General features: G+C 35.9%; 2 protein-coding genes across 8 annotated transcripts in view; one reads left to right on the forward strand and one right to left on the reverse strand.

Annotated features, from left to right (window-relative positions):
- The window catches only part of LOC128015706 (cytoplasmic FMR1-interacting protein 1 homolog), a 38,513-nt gene extending 32,659 nt beyond the window's left edge, over positions 1-5,854 (forward strand). For both annotated transcript variants that reach the window (XM_052599765.1, XM_052599764.1), the window contains exons 26-31: positions 240-370; positions 2,802-2,874; positions 2,993-3,087; positions 4,436-4,674; positions 4,777-4,924; positions 5,020-5,854. In XM_052599765.1, the coding sequence (XP_052455725.1) occupies positions 240-370; positions 2,802-2,874; positions 2,993-3,087; positions 4,436-4,674; positions 4,777-4,924; positions 5,020-5,184 (851 nt within the window). In that variant the 3' untranslated portion in view covers positions 5,185-5,854. The remainder of the gene's footprint in view (positions 1-239; positions 371-2,801; positions 2,875-2,992; positions 3,088-4,435; positions 4,675-4,776; positions 4,925-5,019) is intronic.
- A 472-nt stretch (positions 5,855-6,326) lies between these two features.
- Positions 6,327-16,380, reverse strand: LOC128015710 (magnesium transporter NIPA2). 6 transcript variants are annotated; one of them, XM_052599770.1, is made up of 9 exons: positions 16,087-16,377; positions 15,866-15,913; positions 15,691-15,781; positions 15,326-15,486; positions 11,645-11,872; positions 10,119-10,175; positions 9,906-9,996; positions 7,657-7,817; positions 6,327-7,362 (listed from the first exon to the last, which is right to left on the reverse strand). In XM_052599770.1, exons 1-9 carry the CDS (start codon positions 16,199-16,201, stop codon positions 6,698-6,700), a joined length of 1,617 nt encoding a protein of 538 aa, XP_052455730.1. In that variant the 5' UTR covers positions 16,202-16,377; the 3' UTR covers positions 6,327-6,697. The 6 variants fall into 6 exon arrangements, with proteins under 6 accessions (XP_052455730.1, XP_052455734.1, XP_052455733.1 ...); XM_052599774.1 differs by lacking the exons at positions 15,691-15,781; positions 16,087-16,377; XM_052599773.1 differs by lacking the exons at positions 15,326-15,486; positions 15,691-15,781; positions 15,866-15,913; positions 16,087-16,377 and adding an exon at positions 12,641-12,816.
- Between the last annotated feature and the right edge of the window lie 538 nt (positions 16,381-16,918).

Consider the following 16,918-nt stretch of genomic DNA (forward strand, 5'->3'; position numbering starts at 1 on the left):
TCATAAAAACTGCAGAAACCCTGCACTGGTCAAGTCAAGGTTAGTTTTAGGGGCTGGAAAAATATTAATATCAAATAGACATCCTGAATTTTAGGCATTAATTATTAGGGGATGTTGATACAGGAAAAGGATCTGTTTATGTTCGTCACTGTGCAAATATTTATACTTCTTTATTTCCTAAAACAACCAAAATGAGGCTGTCATTACAGTGAAAGTATGATTGTGTCTCCCGGATGCAGGTATTCTGGAGTTCTTCCACCACCAGTTGAAGGACATTGTGGAGTATGCTGAGCTGAAGACCGTGTGCTTCCAGAGCCTGAGGGAAGTTGGAAATGCTTTGCTGTTCTGCCTTCTGAGTGAACAGAGCTTGGTATGACCACTGAGCATTCACACTGTAATGCAGAAAGTTCTCACTGCATCACTAAACCTTAACAAATGTTGCCACTTGCTATAATCTTTTCTTTAAAGAAGAAATCCCAGCTCACGTAAGAGTATCAGTTTTTTTTGTAAGTTTTTTTTTTTTTTAACCACTTTCAGTACTTAAACTAAGCAGGTGGTCAATGCCATCACCAAAAAACATCATCTTTTGTATATTATGTGGTTTTGAAATATTTTGGAAGAATGTGGTAGCGAGCTTTACTAATTAACTTGGCATCTTTCATATTCTCTCGTTTTGTGCTGCGACAAGTGACACACAAGATGCCTGACTTCACTGATGCATAAGTCTTCAGTCATGAATCTATTCATGTTTAAACATATTAATTATTCATGACTCCATGGCAGGACAGACCATAGTACATTAATTAGGTGAGATTTAATTATGAAAAAAAATCATTAACATATGTAACGCAGACCTGTATATCATCTTAAATTGCATGCAGCTGTTGACGAACATGATGCAGGGCAATGACTGACTGTGTATTTAACACAATAGTGACTATCTTTTGGAGGGGAATTTCTCAGCTCAAACTGATGTGATTTAGATTAATCAGCACATATGGTTATTAATGAGCTTAAATGATTTAAACACTTTCACACAAACAGTTACACACATACATTCAGATATATATGAATCTTACATATGTATCTTATGTGAATGTATATTTTGTATAGAGTACACTTCCATTATTTAGTCTGCCAGCTGTTCAGAGTTTAGGATGTCTGACTCTGACACACTGTTGTCATGGGAACACATCTGTAGTTGTGTTGCATGTGTCAGCACTGTCAGTTTCTCCATGTCAGATTTAAGCCCTTTTAAGATGCAGATCAACTGCAAAAATGTATTATATATTTATTTTTTAACCAGCCCCTAAAGCCATTATGTGCATATTTTCTGTATAGAGCTGTATTTTGTTACTTGGCACTAACAATGTAGTCTTCTTTGCTTCTCATTTTTCTGTTCTTTTTAAAGTCTGAATGGTAACAAATCACTTTAATCAAACGTGATGAATGACCACATACTTTGACACCTTTTCTTTTTGTATTATCAGTCATTCGAAGAAATGTTTGTCCACCCAAAGACAGGCCATTCAGTTGTTTGGCAAACTTTCGTTGTCGTTTCCACAGCTCTTAATGTGATTGGTTTGATTTGTAATTTGTTAATGAGTTTATCCACTTTAAGGCACAAATAAATCCAAAGCAAAGCTTGCCATTAGCAGTAAATCACAGTCTAAAGACTGACATCAGCCACATTTTGCAACCACCAGCTCTTTTACAGACTGCGCTTTTGAAACAGGACTGTTCACATTGAAATAAATTAATTAAAAAAAAATGCAAAATAACACACACCATACAGTGATTTTTATTTTACATTTATTTTATATATATATATATATATATATATATATATATATATATATATATATATATATATATCTATCAGTTCAATTCATTGAGTTCATTCACACAATTTATGATAAAACATTAAAACAAAACAATAAGCTGCATGGATGGAACATCACTGCAGAATGGTTGAGAATATCTGACATTCATCCAGACACTCAAGAGACTCTTCACAGATGTGATAAACTCCTGTTTAATTGCCAACCATTAGTCACGATTATGAACGTTACCCAGGGAGATGCTGTCTTCCACATTTAAACATCAACAATCAAGGGTTGTCTGCTAAAATAGAGCCAAAAAATCTTGCTAGAGAAAACCTCTTAGCCTGTGTGAAAGTACCTGCTCTGCCTGATGGCAAGGTCGATGCAATCAAGGCAGTCGGCTGTAATTGTCTGCATTTGAATTGAAATGTCAACAGCCTCATCTGTAATCGCTCATGTCAGTGTTGGATGTGACTGCATGGCTCCATCTGCTGGAACAGTACCTGGTTACTAGAAATCTGTTCCAAGGATTTCTCAAAGGCTTCATCAGACATGTTTTAACTCACCATTTTGACATGACATTTGCCATTTCTGTTTTTTTGTTTTTGTTTTGTTTTTTCACCCTCCTGTGCTACAAAAGAAATCCTTTTCTCCAGTATGTGCCACAGTATGAATAAATCATGCCAGTTTCTGCAAGCTGTAGTTTGAAAAGATATTCAGCTAAACAGTTAAATAAAATATTTATCTACATGTATTTAATATTAAATTAAATACATTAAGCAGGTCACTAATAGCTTCTGTGCTTCATTAGTTGAGCTGATTAAAACAATGCATTAACCTTCTTTGATTATGCATGTACAATAATGTCAAAGCGGCAATGTTGTCTCAGATTTAACTCACGATTTGTACCCATACTTCCCTCTCTTTGCCCACATACGATTGTTTCAACTTGAGAAATGCGTTTTTTCTTTCCTGCAGTCTCAAGAGGAGGTGTGTGACTTGTTGCATGCGGCACCATTCCAGAACATCTTGCCAAGAGTTCACGTTAAAGGTAAGCTCATGCTTATGTATGTTTGCTGAGGATACTGTATGCTGTATTTTTAACATGCTTTATTTGAGCAGTTCCTCATACATATCCAATAATCCTTTTACAACCCACACTTGAGCAGAAGGTGAGCGTCTGGATGCGAAGATGAAGCGTTTGGAGGCCAAATACACTGCACTGCATATGGTGCCTCTAATTGAGCGTCTGGGAACTCCTCAGGTGGGTGAAACATCACTGCTCCGACAGCCGCTTTAGTCGAGCTCTGCTGCTTTACTGCCTCCAGTAAACATAATTAGCTGTTGATATGGTCATTAGCATCTCAGATTTCATACCTTACTGCTGGTTAGTGTTGTCAAAAGACCCGGTACTTCGGTACTAAGTCAGTACTAAAATATTGAAAATGTCACAGTACCAGGTTTCTTTAAGTACCGGTGGTACAGAGTACCCGGTTAACCCGGTTCTTGACGCATACAGCGCTATGATTTCCGCAAACTCAAACTGTTCTGAGTCACTTCACAATCATTTTACCGTTTCATTTGCGTAAAACCAGTGTCAATTTAAAGGTATTCACAGCAACCCATCAAATTAAGTGAATTTTTACATAAAGGCATTGTGCTAGAAATATTACTATTATTTAGTAGAATGTATGTGAGACTGCTACTACTGTTGAAAAAAATGTATAAAACTTTTTAAATAAATCACAAAATATTTATTCCAGTTTTAATTTTAATAGCAAATCCCCTTTATGTAGCAAAAATAAAATGTTTAAATTTCATTAATTAAAAGACAAATTAATTTTGGGTGAAATTTGTTTACTGTTTTTCATAATTATATAACTTGTATAAAAACTTTAAACACAATTGTAAATAAGTATAAGAATGGCGTTGGTTTCATTTTTAGTGATATTTTTTTTTAATTAGCATATTTTTGTGTTTTGCTTTGGTACCGAAATTGGTACCGAGAACCGTGGATTTTCACTGGTATCAGTACCGAATACTGAAATTTTGGTACCGTGACAACAGTACTACTGGTTTGATCTCATCCCTGAGACTTCCACATTCATTTGTGTCAGTGGTAATGGGCAGATTTAAAATGCAAATGGTGATTTCTAAAATTTACTTAAAGAAATGTGTATTCATCTTGGTGAGATTGCGATTTGGTGAGGTTACTTTGTGTGAAATATCTACAAAGGTAATCCGTAACAACTCTTGGATAAGATCTTAACTATGACAAGTTGAAATTATCATGCTTTTTTAGAAAAGTCAATAGTCATGACTCTCAATTCCAACTTTTCATGTCGTAATTATAAGGTGAAAAGTCCCAATTAGGCATGCCATAATTGACATAGAAAGTCTTCCTAATTGAGTCCATTGTGAGACAAAAAGTCAATTTTATGCCAGTGTTATAATTCATTGTCAGAATTGTCACAATACCACCTAAGTGGGCTGAATTACTTTTCATATGCTTTGAAGGACAAATCATCTGCCTTGACAGAATAAATACCATAATCTCTGTTGAATGCATACTTGAGTGATTTTAATCAATACCCTGTACAATCTCTCATCAGCAAATTGCCATCGCCCGTGAGGGTGACCTGCTGACTAAAGAGCGCCTTTGCTGTGGTCTCTCCATATTCGAGGTCATTTTGACTCGTGTCCGCGGTTATCTGGATGACCCAATGTGGCGCGGCCCATTACCCAGCAACGGCGTGATGCACGTGGACGAATGCGTGGAGTTCCACAGGTTGTGGAGCGCCATGCAGTTTGTGTACTGCATTCCGGTGGGAGCACACGAGTTCACTGTTGAGTGAGTGCAAACTGATCACCTGTTTTTCTTGTCATGTAGAATGGCTGTTTACAGTAAGATTAGGATATTTGTGCTTTTTAAAGCATATCGATCATCTTCTAGACAATGTTTTGGAGATGGTCTGCACTGGGCCGGTTGCATGATTATCACCTTGCTTGGACAGCACAGACGCTTTGACATCCTGGACTTCAGCTACCATCTCCTTAAAGTGCAGAAACATGATGGCAAAGATGAGATCATCAAGAGTGTGGTAAGTCTTTCCTTAATGAGTTTAATCTATGTTTTATTTAACTTCTGCAGTCAAGACATCAACTAAACCATCTTTTTTTGTCCCTCCCACTTTAGCCTCTAAAGAAAATGGTTGAACGAATTCGCAAGTTCCAGGTTCTAAATGATGAAATCTTCACCATTTTGAACAAGTACCTGAAGTCTGGGGATGGAGAGAACATGCCAGTAGAACATGTCCGTTGTTTTCAGCCTCCAATCCATCAGTCTTTGGCCAGTAACTGAGATTGACATACATTTGCTCCAATTAGAAGTGGACAAGATGGTAAGAGGGGAACATATTTAGCATTAAGTTTAGCCTCATGTTTAGGACCAGTTTCACTGTCACATTCTACTTAGAGACGCCTTTCTTACATCAGCCTAGTGTTCACAGAGCCAGTAAGTTGCCTTTTGATTAGTTGAGTGTTTGGTAAGCACTGATCAGTTGTACCATTATTGGTTTTGCACGTGTCTCAGGCTTTGGTCAATTAGGCCAAAATGTGTTTTAATATGATGTAGACAAACACGGCTCAGTTTTACTAGTGTATGGCAGGATGATTTTATATTGTACACACACTCGTGCCTTATTATAGATAAATGACTATTATCTTTTATGTTAATGATAGCACAGCACTACTCATTATCATGTTTTATATTTGGGGAGAGCAGTGGGAAAGGGTTGGAAAATGGCCAAGTGGGTTTTATCAACTGATTATTTAAGCTTTTGCTGTGGTGAGAGACCAGCGGTATATTTCTGTGTGGTGTTTTTGAATGATTATATGCAAGATCTTTTTCCTTCTGTTATCCTGAATAAAACTTTAAGCATAACCAAGTCCTTACTCTCAATAAACATACCTTTTTTTTTATTTGAATTATGTAATCAGATTTTAATTCAATAAATATGTATCAAACCCTGGTTGCCTTTTTTTTTTTTTTTCACATCAAACGGTTTAAAGGACTAGTTTACAAAATAAAAATGGTCATTGTTTGATCAATATGAGGGCTCCAAAAGTCTAAATCGGCAGATGCGCGAAAGCAAATTTAAATATTCCGATGTGATTGTAATTTCAGAGGTTTAATAGTCATTGCGGAATCATCATTTAAGAACATATTTGTGTGTATTTTAAGAGATTGCAATCTTTTAATGATCAATTGTGCATATGAGCCTTTATTTTTCTGTCATATTTGTACCTGATCTCAAAATTAACAGCTTTCGGGATCCCTGATTGCAATACAGTAAATGTATATTTGTTCAGGAGCTCACATTTTCCCGAGTACATTTTCATTTGTTTTGTTACGTTGATCCATGTTTAAGTTAATATATGATATGTCTGGAGGATTTGGATTCGTAATCACAACACTGCTCATGAACTGAGAGGGTCTTCTCATAATTTCACTTTGGATGTCTTTAATACAAAGTCAACAACTACCGATTTTGTAGAAAGAAACTCAGTGCATGTAAATACAGGTGTACATAAAATATAACAAAAGTCTCTTAAAAATGTACAGTTGTGTATTTACAGTGCTACATGAGGAATGAGATTTAAGCTTACAATGTAGTCTAGTTGCAAACAAACAAAACAAAAATGAGTTAAATGAAACCCTTAGTACAATCGATTGGTCCATCTTTTTTGTATTTTTTGCGTGTTTATAGTTGATTGTCTTAGGTTTATCTCCTCACTGAAAAGGAAAGAAAAATGCTAATTTTCCATAGAGCAGCCAAAAGATTTTCATAGACGAACTGTTGCATACTGGTTCCTCACTGAACCGAAGAAACTGTCATAGTGCCGTTTCTTCTGGAGACACTGTCGAAAGGCAACCCTACCTCTCTGTCTTCAAAGTCCTCCGTGATGTCATTATGTAGCAGCTCATAACTGGAGTGGTTGTTAGCTGCCATGCCGTTTAATACAGGGCCATTCCTCTCGTCCTTCCTGATGGACACAGCCAGTGATGCCAAGCTAATGCTAACGTCCTTAAAGGCGTGCAGCAGGAAGATGCCCACGATAATCGTAAGGAAGCCGCTCAGTGTGCCAATGATGTCATCGGTGCCCATGTGTTCCCATTCTTTGAACAATATTGCTGAGCAGGAGAGCACTGAGGTGGTGAAGAACACATAATAGATGGGTGTCACCAGGGATGTGTTAAAGATGTCCAGTGCTTTGTTCAGGTAGTTGATCTGTGTGCTAACACAAGTTATCAGGCTCAGCAGCAGCAGCCAGGCCAAAGGTTTTCGCATCACTGGCTTCCCAGCGATGGCCTCCTTAATGGTGATGCCCAATCCCTTCACACAGGAGACGGACAGAGCACCAATCACTGAGCAGATGGTGATGTAGACCAGGATGTTAGTCTGCCCGTGGCGTGGGCCTACAACGAAGATGAAGATGAGTGCTATGATGATGACAGCTGTCGCAAAGACCACGAAGCCTGGAGACCAAAAACAAATGATTAGTTATATAAAGGAGTCTGATTTATTCCTTAAAAAAAATTATTTTAGTATCAGTATAAATATTTATGTATACAACCGTTCAAAATGTGTGGTCAGTAAAAATAAATTAATACATATATTCTGCATGGATTCATTATGTTGATCAAAAAGTGATTTTACATACCACAATAATGCATGTTTGAATAGTGGAATTACTCCGCAACATTGCTGAGCAAAAACAAGTTATACACATTCCAGGAGGGCCTTTATTGTCTTTACATGTTGTGGTTTACCTGGATCAACCAGTTTTTTGGACATGTCTTCCAGGCTGTCGATCTCCTCCTCTTTAGGCGCATGTATCACCATGGTAGTGGAGCCCAGGATACTGAGCAGACAGCCAAGCTTCCCATGCAGGTTCAGCCTCTCTGTCAGGAAGTACGAGGACAGTACCGCACTGCAAAAACAGGCATGCATAAAACTTGACCAACTTTCAACGTATAGGTCACCCAAAAATAAACATTGCCTTAATTTACTCACCCATAAGTAATATATATTCTAAAATAATAGTTAATTTATTCTTATTATTACAAGCATATTTATTAATATACTGTTTATTATTTGATTATTTCAATCTCCTGTTTATAAATGGGAAACTAGATGAGCTATAGTTGTATGTAATTATATGATATGGTTATGTATATAACTTTATATGAGAAATATTTTACAATTGTATTGCATATCTGTTGCTGTCATAATAATGACTCATTTAAAATGTATACGTCTTCTTATTTCTGTTCTTAAAAGATGCTGTATGTAAGTTTTTGACTTAAGCATAAAAATACCATAATACGTTTGCAGATTTTTAAGAAACATGTCAAGTTAACATACTTGTTTATCTGAAAAACAATGCTACTACAGTCAGTTATTCTCCTTTGAGAATGTGCGTTCTGGGCCAGAATGTCAGTCTCTGTTTTGCTTTGTGGAACCCACCCATTGCGAGTTATGGCAATTGGATTTCAGCACCCAGGGTTGCCAGTTGGCGGAAAACACAGCATGTTTAATTTCATTCATCGTCAAGTGCACTCATGGCTAGTCTCACATAGCAAGACCTTCAGACTGAAGGTCTGGAATTCATGGCAGCTTTCTTTGGCCAAGGCCCACCCATGAGGCCGTTTGACCGACATGTCCAACAACCAGTCACAGTTTGTTTTGTTTAGCAGCACGTTTCAGGGCATGCAAATGTCGCCACAATAACAGACCAGTGTGTAAAACTCTCTGAAGTATTTTAAAGATTACATGCCGCAAACTTTAAATATTTCACATACTTTTGAAAACCCAGCGTTTAGTTGATCCTGATAAGCGATCGTTGTCACAGTTAGGGCTGGGCGATATATCTAACGATATGATCATGTGCATCTAATCAGTAAAGCTGCTTCCGTGATCACCGCTAAAATCGCCATCACCTGCTTATAATTGGAGTGGCATTTAATAGACAGAGCCATAGATCACTGACAAGCTACGCAATATCGCGTTCATTATCGAAGGCGATTCATCTGCGGATTCATCACGGAAGCAGCTTTACTGATTAGATGCGCATGATCATATCGTTAGATATGTCGCCCAGCCCTAGTCACAGTTGTAAACACTATGGCTTTTTTCTTTCATGAGGGGGTTTGGCAGCATCTTTGTTTCCAGGCAGAATGTTAAATTATATTTATGCATTTAGTAGACGCTTTTATCCAAAGCGACTTACAGTGCATTCAGGCTAATATTTATTACCTTAAAGAACACGACACACATCTCGCGGAAATCCTGCAGAATTCAATGAATCCGATGACGAATTTGCCACTGTTGAAGTGTTTCCACTTTTGTGTCCCATCTGCATCAGACGTTTAGCCAATAGTCCATGGGCATGACGTCGGAGGCTGAGACTTAGTCGTTCCTGTTGGTTTTATCATTCTGAAAACTTGCGTGTTCATCAGGTTTGAAGAGGAGGGGCCGGGTGAAAAGAACCCATCTTCAATATTTTGAATTTGGACTGCAATACCTAGTTCAACCACTCGGTGTCAATCCTACATACAGCACCTTTAACAGCTCCCACTCACTGTGGTGGAGCAGTTCTTGTAAATACCAGCAATTCAATCATAAATATGCCTGCAAATGTGTATATATGCGAAGTGCAACAGTTACAGTATGGTGTTCTGTAGAGGCCAAAAAGGATTTAAATGGTTAATTTTGAATCAGTTTTTTTTCTTGTAAACTCAGAAATGTGCTTGTTTTGTCCAAAAAAATAAAATGCCAGGGATATTTACAGGGGTGGTGGGAGATAAAAACAGGCAGCAATAAAATAAAATCACAGACAAACCCCTCTAAATGTTGAAAATAGCCTACGATCAACATAAAAGTCCAAGACAGTAACATCCTCCCACGAAACACTGCATTCCTATAATACTATCCACCTCCTGTATCATTAAAACTGATTTGCACATTAACAATAAACAGGTTTTTATCATTCTGAGAAATTCCCCAAAGGTTTACAGACCTGACCAGCACACTGAGAGCCCCAAGAGGAGTGACGAGGGTGGCGGGAGCAAAGGCGTATGCAGCGAAATTGGCAGCTTCGCCGGCCCCCACTGTCAAAGCAGAAAGAATCCAAGTAGTTACTTCCAAGAAGCTGAGCCACAAACATGATAAATGTATATTGTACATGAACGTCTTTAAGATGAAACTTAGTTGGTTAATCTATGTCACTCACTTGATAACAAGCCAGCCCACCAAAGCCATTCTTTTAAGTATGCATGACCTCCTTGGCCTGGAAAGCAGAATGATTCATGTTTCAACATTATTCAACAATATATTTACTGTCAGCAATATTGTGCATGACATTTTAGCAAAAATTAAATTGCACTGCCTATCAGGTATCGGCCACCCTGCTCTCTACATGTCAACATCTGCATCAGCCATTGAAGAACTCATTGATGACTACTTGGTACAAACATTATAATCTCTCAGAAATTATTGTAAATGTCAACAGTTAAATAACTAAATGGCTGCAACAAGTTTAAAAGGTAAATCAGTGCTAAACAGAGGATTAGTATTTTCCTTAAGCTCTACAGGCCACATTATGAAATACACTCTACATTTTCTTACACTCGCAAAGGCTGAAATTAATTGATCAAAAACACAGTAATATGGTAATACTGTGAAACATTTGAACAAATAAAAATAACTTTTCAAAAAAAATATATATACATTTTAAAATATAATTTATTCCCTGATGGCAAAGCTGAATTTTCAGCATCTTCAGTGTCACATGATTCTTCAGAAACCATTCTAATAGCCTGATACGCATTATCATCATTAATCATTATTATCAATGCTGAAAAACATTTGTGATAATTTTTTCAGGATTTTTTTTTAAATATTTATCACTTTTTTCAACTAGAAATATTTTGTAACATTTAAAGTCTGCACTGTCAATCTTTATCAATTTAATGCATTCTTACTGAATAAAACTATTAATTTCTTTTTTTTTTTAAAGTGACGGTAAACTTCGGAATGGTAGTGTAAGTTTACAACAAAATCAACTATATTATCTTTAAGAGATGAAATATTTATTCAAATGAAAAACGGGGTTATTTAAAAACCTGGTTAACTGAAAGAGAATTTAATTTTTATATGAAAACAAAATATCATTACACATAATAACTTAGTCTATGCACTAAATATGTATTCCACGATAGGCCATTTTCTATACATCCAAGAAAATTGTTAACAATTTAAAAGCCAACTACAACACACATTTTTTATTTTCATTTATAAATACTTATTAGCAAAATAACTGAAATCAAATTGAAAGATTTAAATTATTCAAAAAGGCTTAAAAAGCCTTGTTGCTTGTTTTACAATCAAATAATGCCATCACAAAACTGGAATGAATAAAACTGACTTCTCACTTTATTCAAGCAAAAAGCAGTTAGTTATAGTTTTCTTTTTTAACAGTAAAACTTATTTTAAATGACACAAGTTCATACGGGGTTAAATATCTTAGTCTGGAGAAGTCAGTGACATGGTAACAGAATTAATGATTAATAAAAAGTGTGCAGCAAGGAATCTGTACAGTGCTGCACCTTTGAGTTTAAACAATGACGGATACAGAACAGGTGTGTCTGAACAAAACATCTCAATCATTTTCCCACCCATACCAGTTAAACATCTCTGACACAGCGGTATATGTTTTTCAGACACCACAAGATCAAAAGCTTACAAAAAGTAACATACCTGCCCGCATAGAGCCCTTTCTGGCCAGTCGAAGGAGTCCCTTCTTCTTTAAGATGAAACTACCGCCAATAAATATACTGGAACTTATAGCCAAAGCGAGGCCTATATAGAAATCGTACTTTCCTCGGTCTTGACCCATAATGCCGTCACTAGAGTTTCCTCTCGTCACATTGACATATACGCAACGAAGATTGATTCCAGAGGAACAGTCTCGGCCAACTGCAAAACCTGGCAAGAGAGAAAAATACAAATTATAATCTTGAAATTAATTGCCAGTGAGTTCCAAGTTAAGATAAAGTTATCATACCATTTTCATGAGAAACACTACACACATTGCAGCTCAAACGATCTGAGGTTACATGATTCATGACAACACACACTGCTCTGAGGGAGAATGAAGAATGATAATGCATGTGTGATGCACAATAAGTGACATCAGCACTACAGGAAATGACACCATTAAACACTCTGGCTCTAAGTCCTACTAGTTACGTATGATGACGAGGAAAATATTATCAGCATATATAAATAGGGTTCGACCTACTGACAAAGGCTCACTTTGTTCAAAACCTCCATGACTTTTGTCTAATCCGTACAACGAATTTGAACGGTGGTGACTGAGATTGTCATTGTGCATCTCTGTGTGCGTGTTCACGGAAGTTAAGCATTTAGGTTTGGCTCAACGTAAGTGCGAGTGAATAATGACAGAATTATTATTTTGGGTGAACTAGCACTTTAAGAAGCGAGACACGAGAATACAGCTGATCCAGCAAACTTTACAGTATAATTAAGAACAACATCCCATGTCCATTTTACTCGAGCATAAACAAGTTATCTAATAGGAGTCAACGTTTGGTTGTCGCGACATATTCTTGACATGATGACAATTACCTTATTCATACAGCCAAACCCAGCCGGATAGCCTAGCCAATTAGCTCCATAATTCACAGCAAACATACGCGTGGCTGACGGAGGTTAGGAAGTCGTTCACAGTACCTAACGTTAGTTGTATTGCTGTGATCAGCTCGACATCATGTCCGGTCACATAGATTTCACGGTTTGAACTTTCATATTTTCTCGCGACCATGAAATTCAGATGCGATGTAGACGCGAACCCATGTACGTCCACCAAAGTACACTGTAGCGATGTCCGATTCGTGAAAGATTCGTTATTTTGATTCAAATCTTTTAAATGAATCAATCGGCTCACCAAACAGTCTGAACAATTCTTACATATACTTTATAAATCCTTTTTTTTATTGTCAAGGTAAAAATATATAATAAAAATATATCTCGAAACAATAAACTGGTTCGTTTAACAAAATAAATTAAAAACGTATCACGTTTACTATAAGAGTTTTGACAATGAAAATAGGCCTTTGAGGACTTACTTTAATACGATGAATGTAAATTAATTAATAAAATATTAATTATAAAATACTCATTCAATTGGACTGAATCCGTCCGAGTGATTCTCTTCTCTCTTAACTTTTTCGGAGCTGTCCACCTTGTAATGATCAGAGCTGATTACAAAGTGAATTGAGGATTTGACTGATGGGATACATTCAGAATATTAAAAAAATAAACCAATAAAACGACCTGGAAATATTTTTGAAATGTTAACTTTTTTATGAATATTACATATTGTTTCATGTACATGCACATTATATTTAGGTTCAAAATTATGTTTAAATTAACCGAATCATATGCTACACCAGTTGCCAGGGACATGATGTCAAAGAATCACTGAATTGTTCGAAAGAGCCGAAATGAGTCAGAATCAGTATAAGAACGAGGAAGCAGGCGCGCACGCGCAGAATCTCTCTTTTGATTGGCCTTTTGTCGTCTTACGTCTTTGTTAATCTTCATTTCACGCGTTTGAACATTGTAACCGAATGTAAGTGCATTTTGATCATCAGTATGATTTTTTTTGTAATATATATAATACATCTACAAAAAATCAGTTAAAAAGTGCTTATGCTTATGCTGACTTAGTGGTGTAGATGTCCACAGGTAACGTGGACTCCGGTGCAGTGACCAGGAATCACTCTTGACACTAAAACTGCTGAAACATTCGCATCGTGTATCAAACGATCAAATCGATAAAAAAAAAACGCTAAAATAATTAGGTAATCTTGGTTTTAAATCCTACTTTTTTATATATTAACCAGGTGATTAATATATATATTATTATATCAAGATATAAATAAAATAATTTATCCATGGCTGCACACACACACACAAACGAGGTTAATATAAATTATAGTAAACAATTAACTACTTTATTCCATTTACATTTATACAAAAAAAAAAATTCTCAGAGTTAATACTTATTCAAAACATTATTAGAATACAATAATTATTTTTAAATATAATTTAGTATATATACCTCTTCCTTATTTGGCTCTGCAATGGTTAATTAATATTAATACATAATATCCAAAAAAAATTTGTGAAATTGTCAGTTATTGTTAAAAAAATACTCATGAGTTAGTCCTTTTTAGCTCTGGTTTGGCTCCAAGAAAATGTAGCTTCTTGAGAGATGCGCAATAAGGCAACACCCACAGATACTGTGATGAAACCACACAGGATACCAAAACAGTCCACAATGCCAAGTGCTGTCCATTCCCTGAAGAGAATAGCAGAAGCCAGAATGACACAAGAGGTGAACGTCACATAGTAAATGGCCTCAAACATGTTAGAGCTGAAGCACTCCAAGGCTTTGTTGATAAAGGTAAACTGGATCATAATGCTGACTAAAAGAATTCCCAGCAACCCCAGGAAGAGGTAAAGTGCTCTGCTATCACTTGTAGATGTTCCACTGAAGGCCTCCTGAGCAGCCAGTCCCAGACCTTTGCTGCTGGGCACAGTGAAGCTCCCGAGGAGAGAACAAATGCCCACGTACACCATAATGTTGGATTTTCCGTGAGCTGAAGAAAATCGCCCGATCAGTATGATAAGTAATAGGACCACCACTGAGATGTAGACCAGGAACACTGAAACATGAATAGAAAGATCAGAAACGATGCTTGACAATGTTTGTGTTTGGTCATTTCTGAGAGTGAGTTAAGGATATTCCACCACACATGATTATGAAGAGATTTCAGAAAAAAAACAAATGGAGCTTTAACGGTGTTGTCTTTTGTTCAGGATCATTGCGATACCAAATCATTACTGCTATATTTTTATTGATTTGATCTGAACAATGACACAGTTGTTATTTAGAGCTGCTTTACAGCAGAATCTGAACTGTCTCCATAGTTGAGTTTCCATAATTGATTATTTCCTGTCTATTATTGTGAAACTTATTTGACATAATCTGTATTGTAAAACATTTACTTGACTTTATGAAAACTGCAGATGCTAATATATATATATATATATAATAAAATATAAACAAAAAATTTAATTATGATTTACAAATACTTGTATCATTTTAAACCTGTGTGATTCCAGCAAAGCACGTGATAAGATATTTTAAATAATGTAATGTTGGTAATTTTGTTTTCCACAGACTTTAATTGTATTTTTGGTCCATAAAATAATAATCAATGTGAACTTGAAAATGTTTGGTATAACAATATTCTTTAAATATCTTCTTTTGGATTTTGCATCCATTTAACCACTGGGCTACCACTGAGAACAGATGGATTACGATTCCACCAGACATGTTTTCCATACCTGGGTCCATAAGTCTCTCCTCCAGTTCGGCTCTTGATGTGACATTCTCACTCTTGGGCGAGTGAATGATGAGCACAACTGAACCACAACAGCACAAAGCGCAGCCAAGTTTCCCTATGAGATTGAGATGTTCCTGAAGAATCCAGGATGCCAGAACGGCCCTGATTAATAATGAATAAACAAAATCACATAAATCATTCCATTCCACAGTAAAGGTGCCCTGATATGCTAATGCAAATGTGACAAAAATCTCAAATGTTGTTGTTGTTGCTATAATAATTATTTTGAAATTGTTCAGACCACTGCATCAAATTAATTTAAATTAGAGTAAAATGCCTTGAATAAAATATAACAAAGAAATTCACCCAAATAAGACACCAAGGGCTCCAAGGGGAGTGACCACAACTGCGGGGGCAACATTGTATGCAAGAAAATTTCCTATTTGTCCGACGATCACTATAAATAAGGCAACAATACACACTTTTAAACAACAATTACTAACAATTTAGTCGTTATTGTAGTAGTAGAGGAAAGACTCACTTGAAAGTGTACCAAACCACCACACACAGTCAGCCAGGTAAGACCCACCTATAATAACATACAGCATAATTTTTATTTAATTATAAATAAATTATATATATATATATATATATATATATATATATATATATATATATATATATATATATATATATATATATATATATATAACTTTGCATTCGGACAAAATATGGGCATAATGGTCCTTTTATGTGAAATACCTGACTTGCGGGCTCGCAGTATCCCCTTCTTCTGTAGTACAAACGTGGATCCATTGATAAAACTGGACACGACAGCAATCACAACACCGACTACTGGGAATGAAGCCTCGTCCATAAATGTATGTGGTTTTATGAAAGGGCAATATCAGTCTTTAAATCACTCTTTGATTTTACTGGTGCTGATGAGGCCCTCGTAGACCTGTTATGCTGTAGACTTTGTTACTGGACTAGTAGAAAGACACACAAACATAAACCGATGTTCGATAGATCCCGGAAGTTTATTCCCAGGAGTTCCTTGACAAACGAGCGACCTCTACTGGTTATGAGAGAGAGAGAGAGAGAGAGAGTAATTATTATATTTAAATATGATGTATTCTTGCATTATCTGAGTTTCACGATGATGCTTATAGTAAAAATAGCGTATAGTTCAAATGACAGTCTCATTTTATTTTATGTGGAAAGGAAAGAAAAAAAGAAAGAAAGAAAGAAAGAAAGAAAAAAAAACATTTGTGACCTAGACTGAGTAAATGATGACAGAACTTTCATTAAATAGACACTGGAACATTTATTTTATTAACGCTAATTTACAATAAAATGATGGCGTCACCTTCGGTTAGTAAAAGTAAAGTATACTTTACTTTGACTTTAAAACTCTGGTAAATGTAATGTGAAATGTATGGTAAATATCACTTACTCTCTGGTCAATTATTTTAAAAATATATGCAAAAAAATAAAAAATAAAATAAAATCTTCAAATCCCTTATAAATTTACCACCTAAAAAAAAAATAAATAAAAAAAAAACTTTTAAAAATAGTATTTACCTAATACTTT

This window comes from Carassius gibelio, chromosome A6 (genome assembly GCF_023724105.1).
Source record: "Carassius gibelio isolate Cgi1373 ecotype wild population from Czech Republic chromosome A6, carGib1.2-hapl.c, whole genome shotgun sequence".
Classification (NCBI taxonomy): domain Eukaryota; kingdom Metazoa; phylum Chordata; class Actinopteri; order Cypriniformes; family Cyprinidae; genus Carassius; species Carassius gibelio.

What these genes read in the sequence shown, in the direction of transcription:
- LOC128015710 (XM_052599770.1), bottom strand. Translation starts at nt 16,201, where the DNA reads ATGGACGAGGCTTCATTCCCAGTAGTCGGTGTTGTGATTGCTGTCGTG. An exon ending in ACTGCGAGCCCGCAAGTCAG is followed by an intron (nt 15,914 to 16,086) that starts GTATTTCACATA and finishes ATGTTATTATAG; the next exon opens with GTGGGTCTTACCTGGCTGAC. An exon ending in GCTCTCAGTGTGCTGGTCAG is followed by an intron (nt 7,818 to 9,905) that starts GTCTGTAAACCT and finishes CTGTTTTTGCAG; the next exon opens with TGCGGTACTGTCCTCGTACT.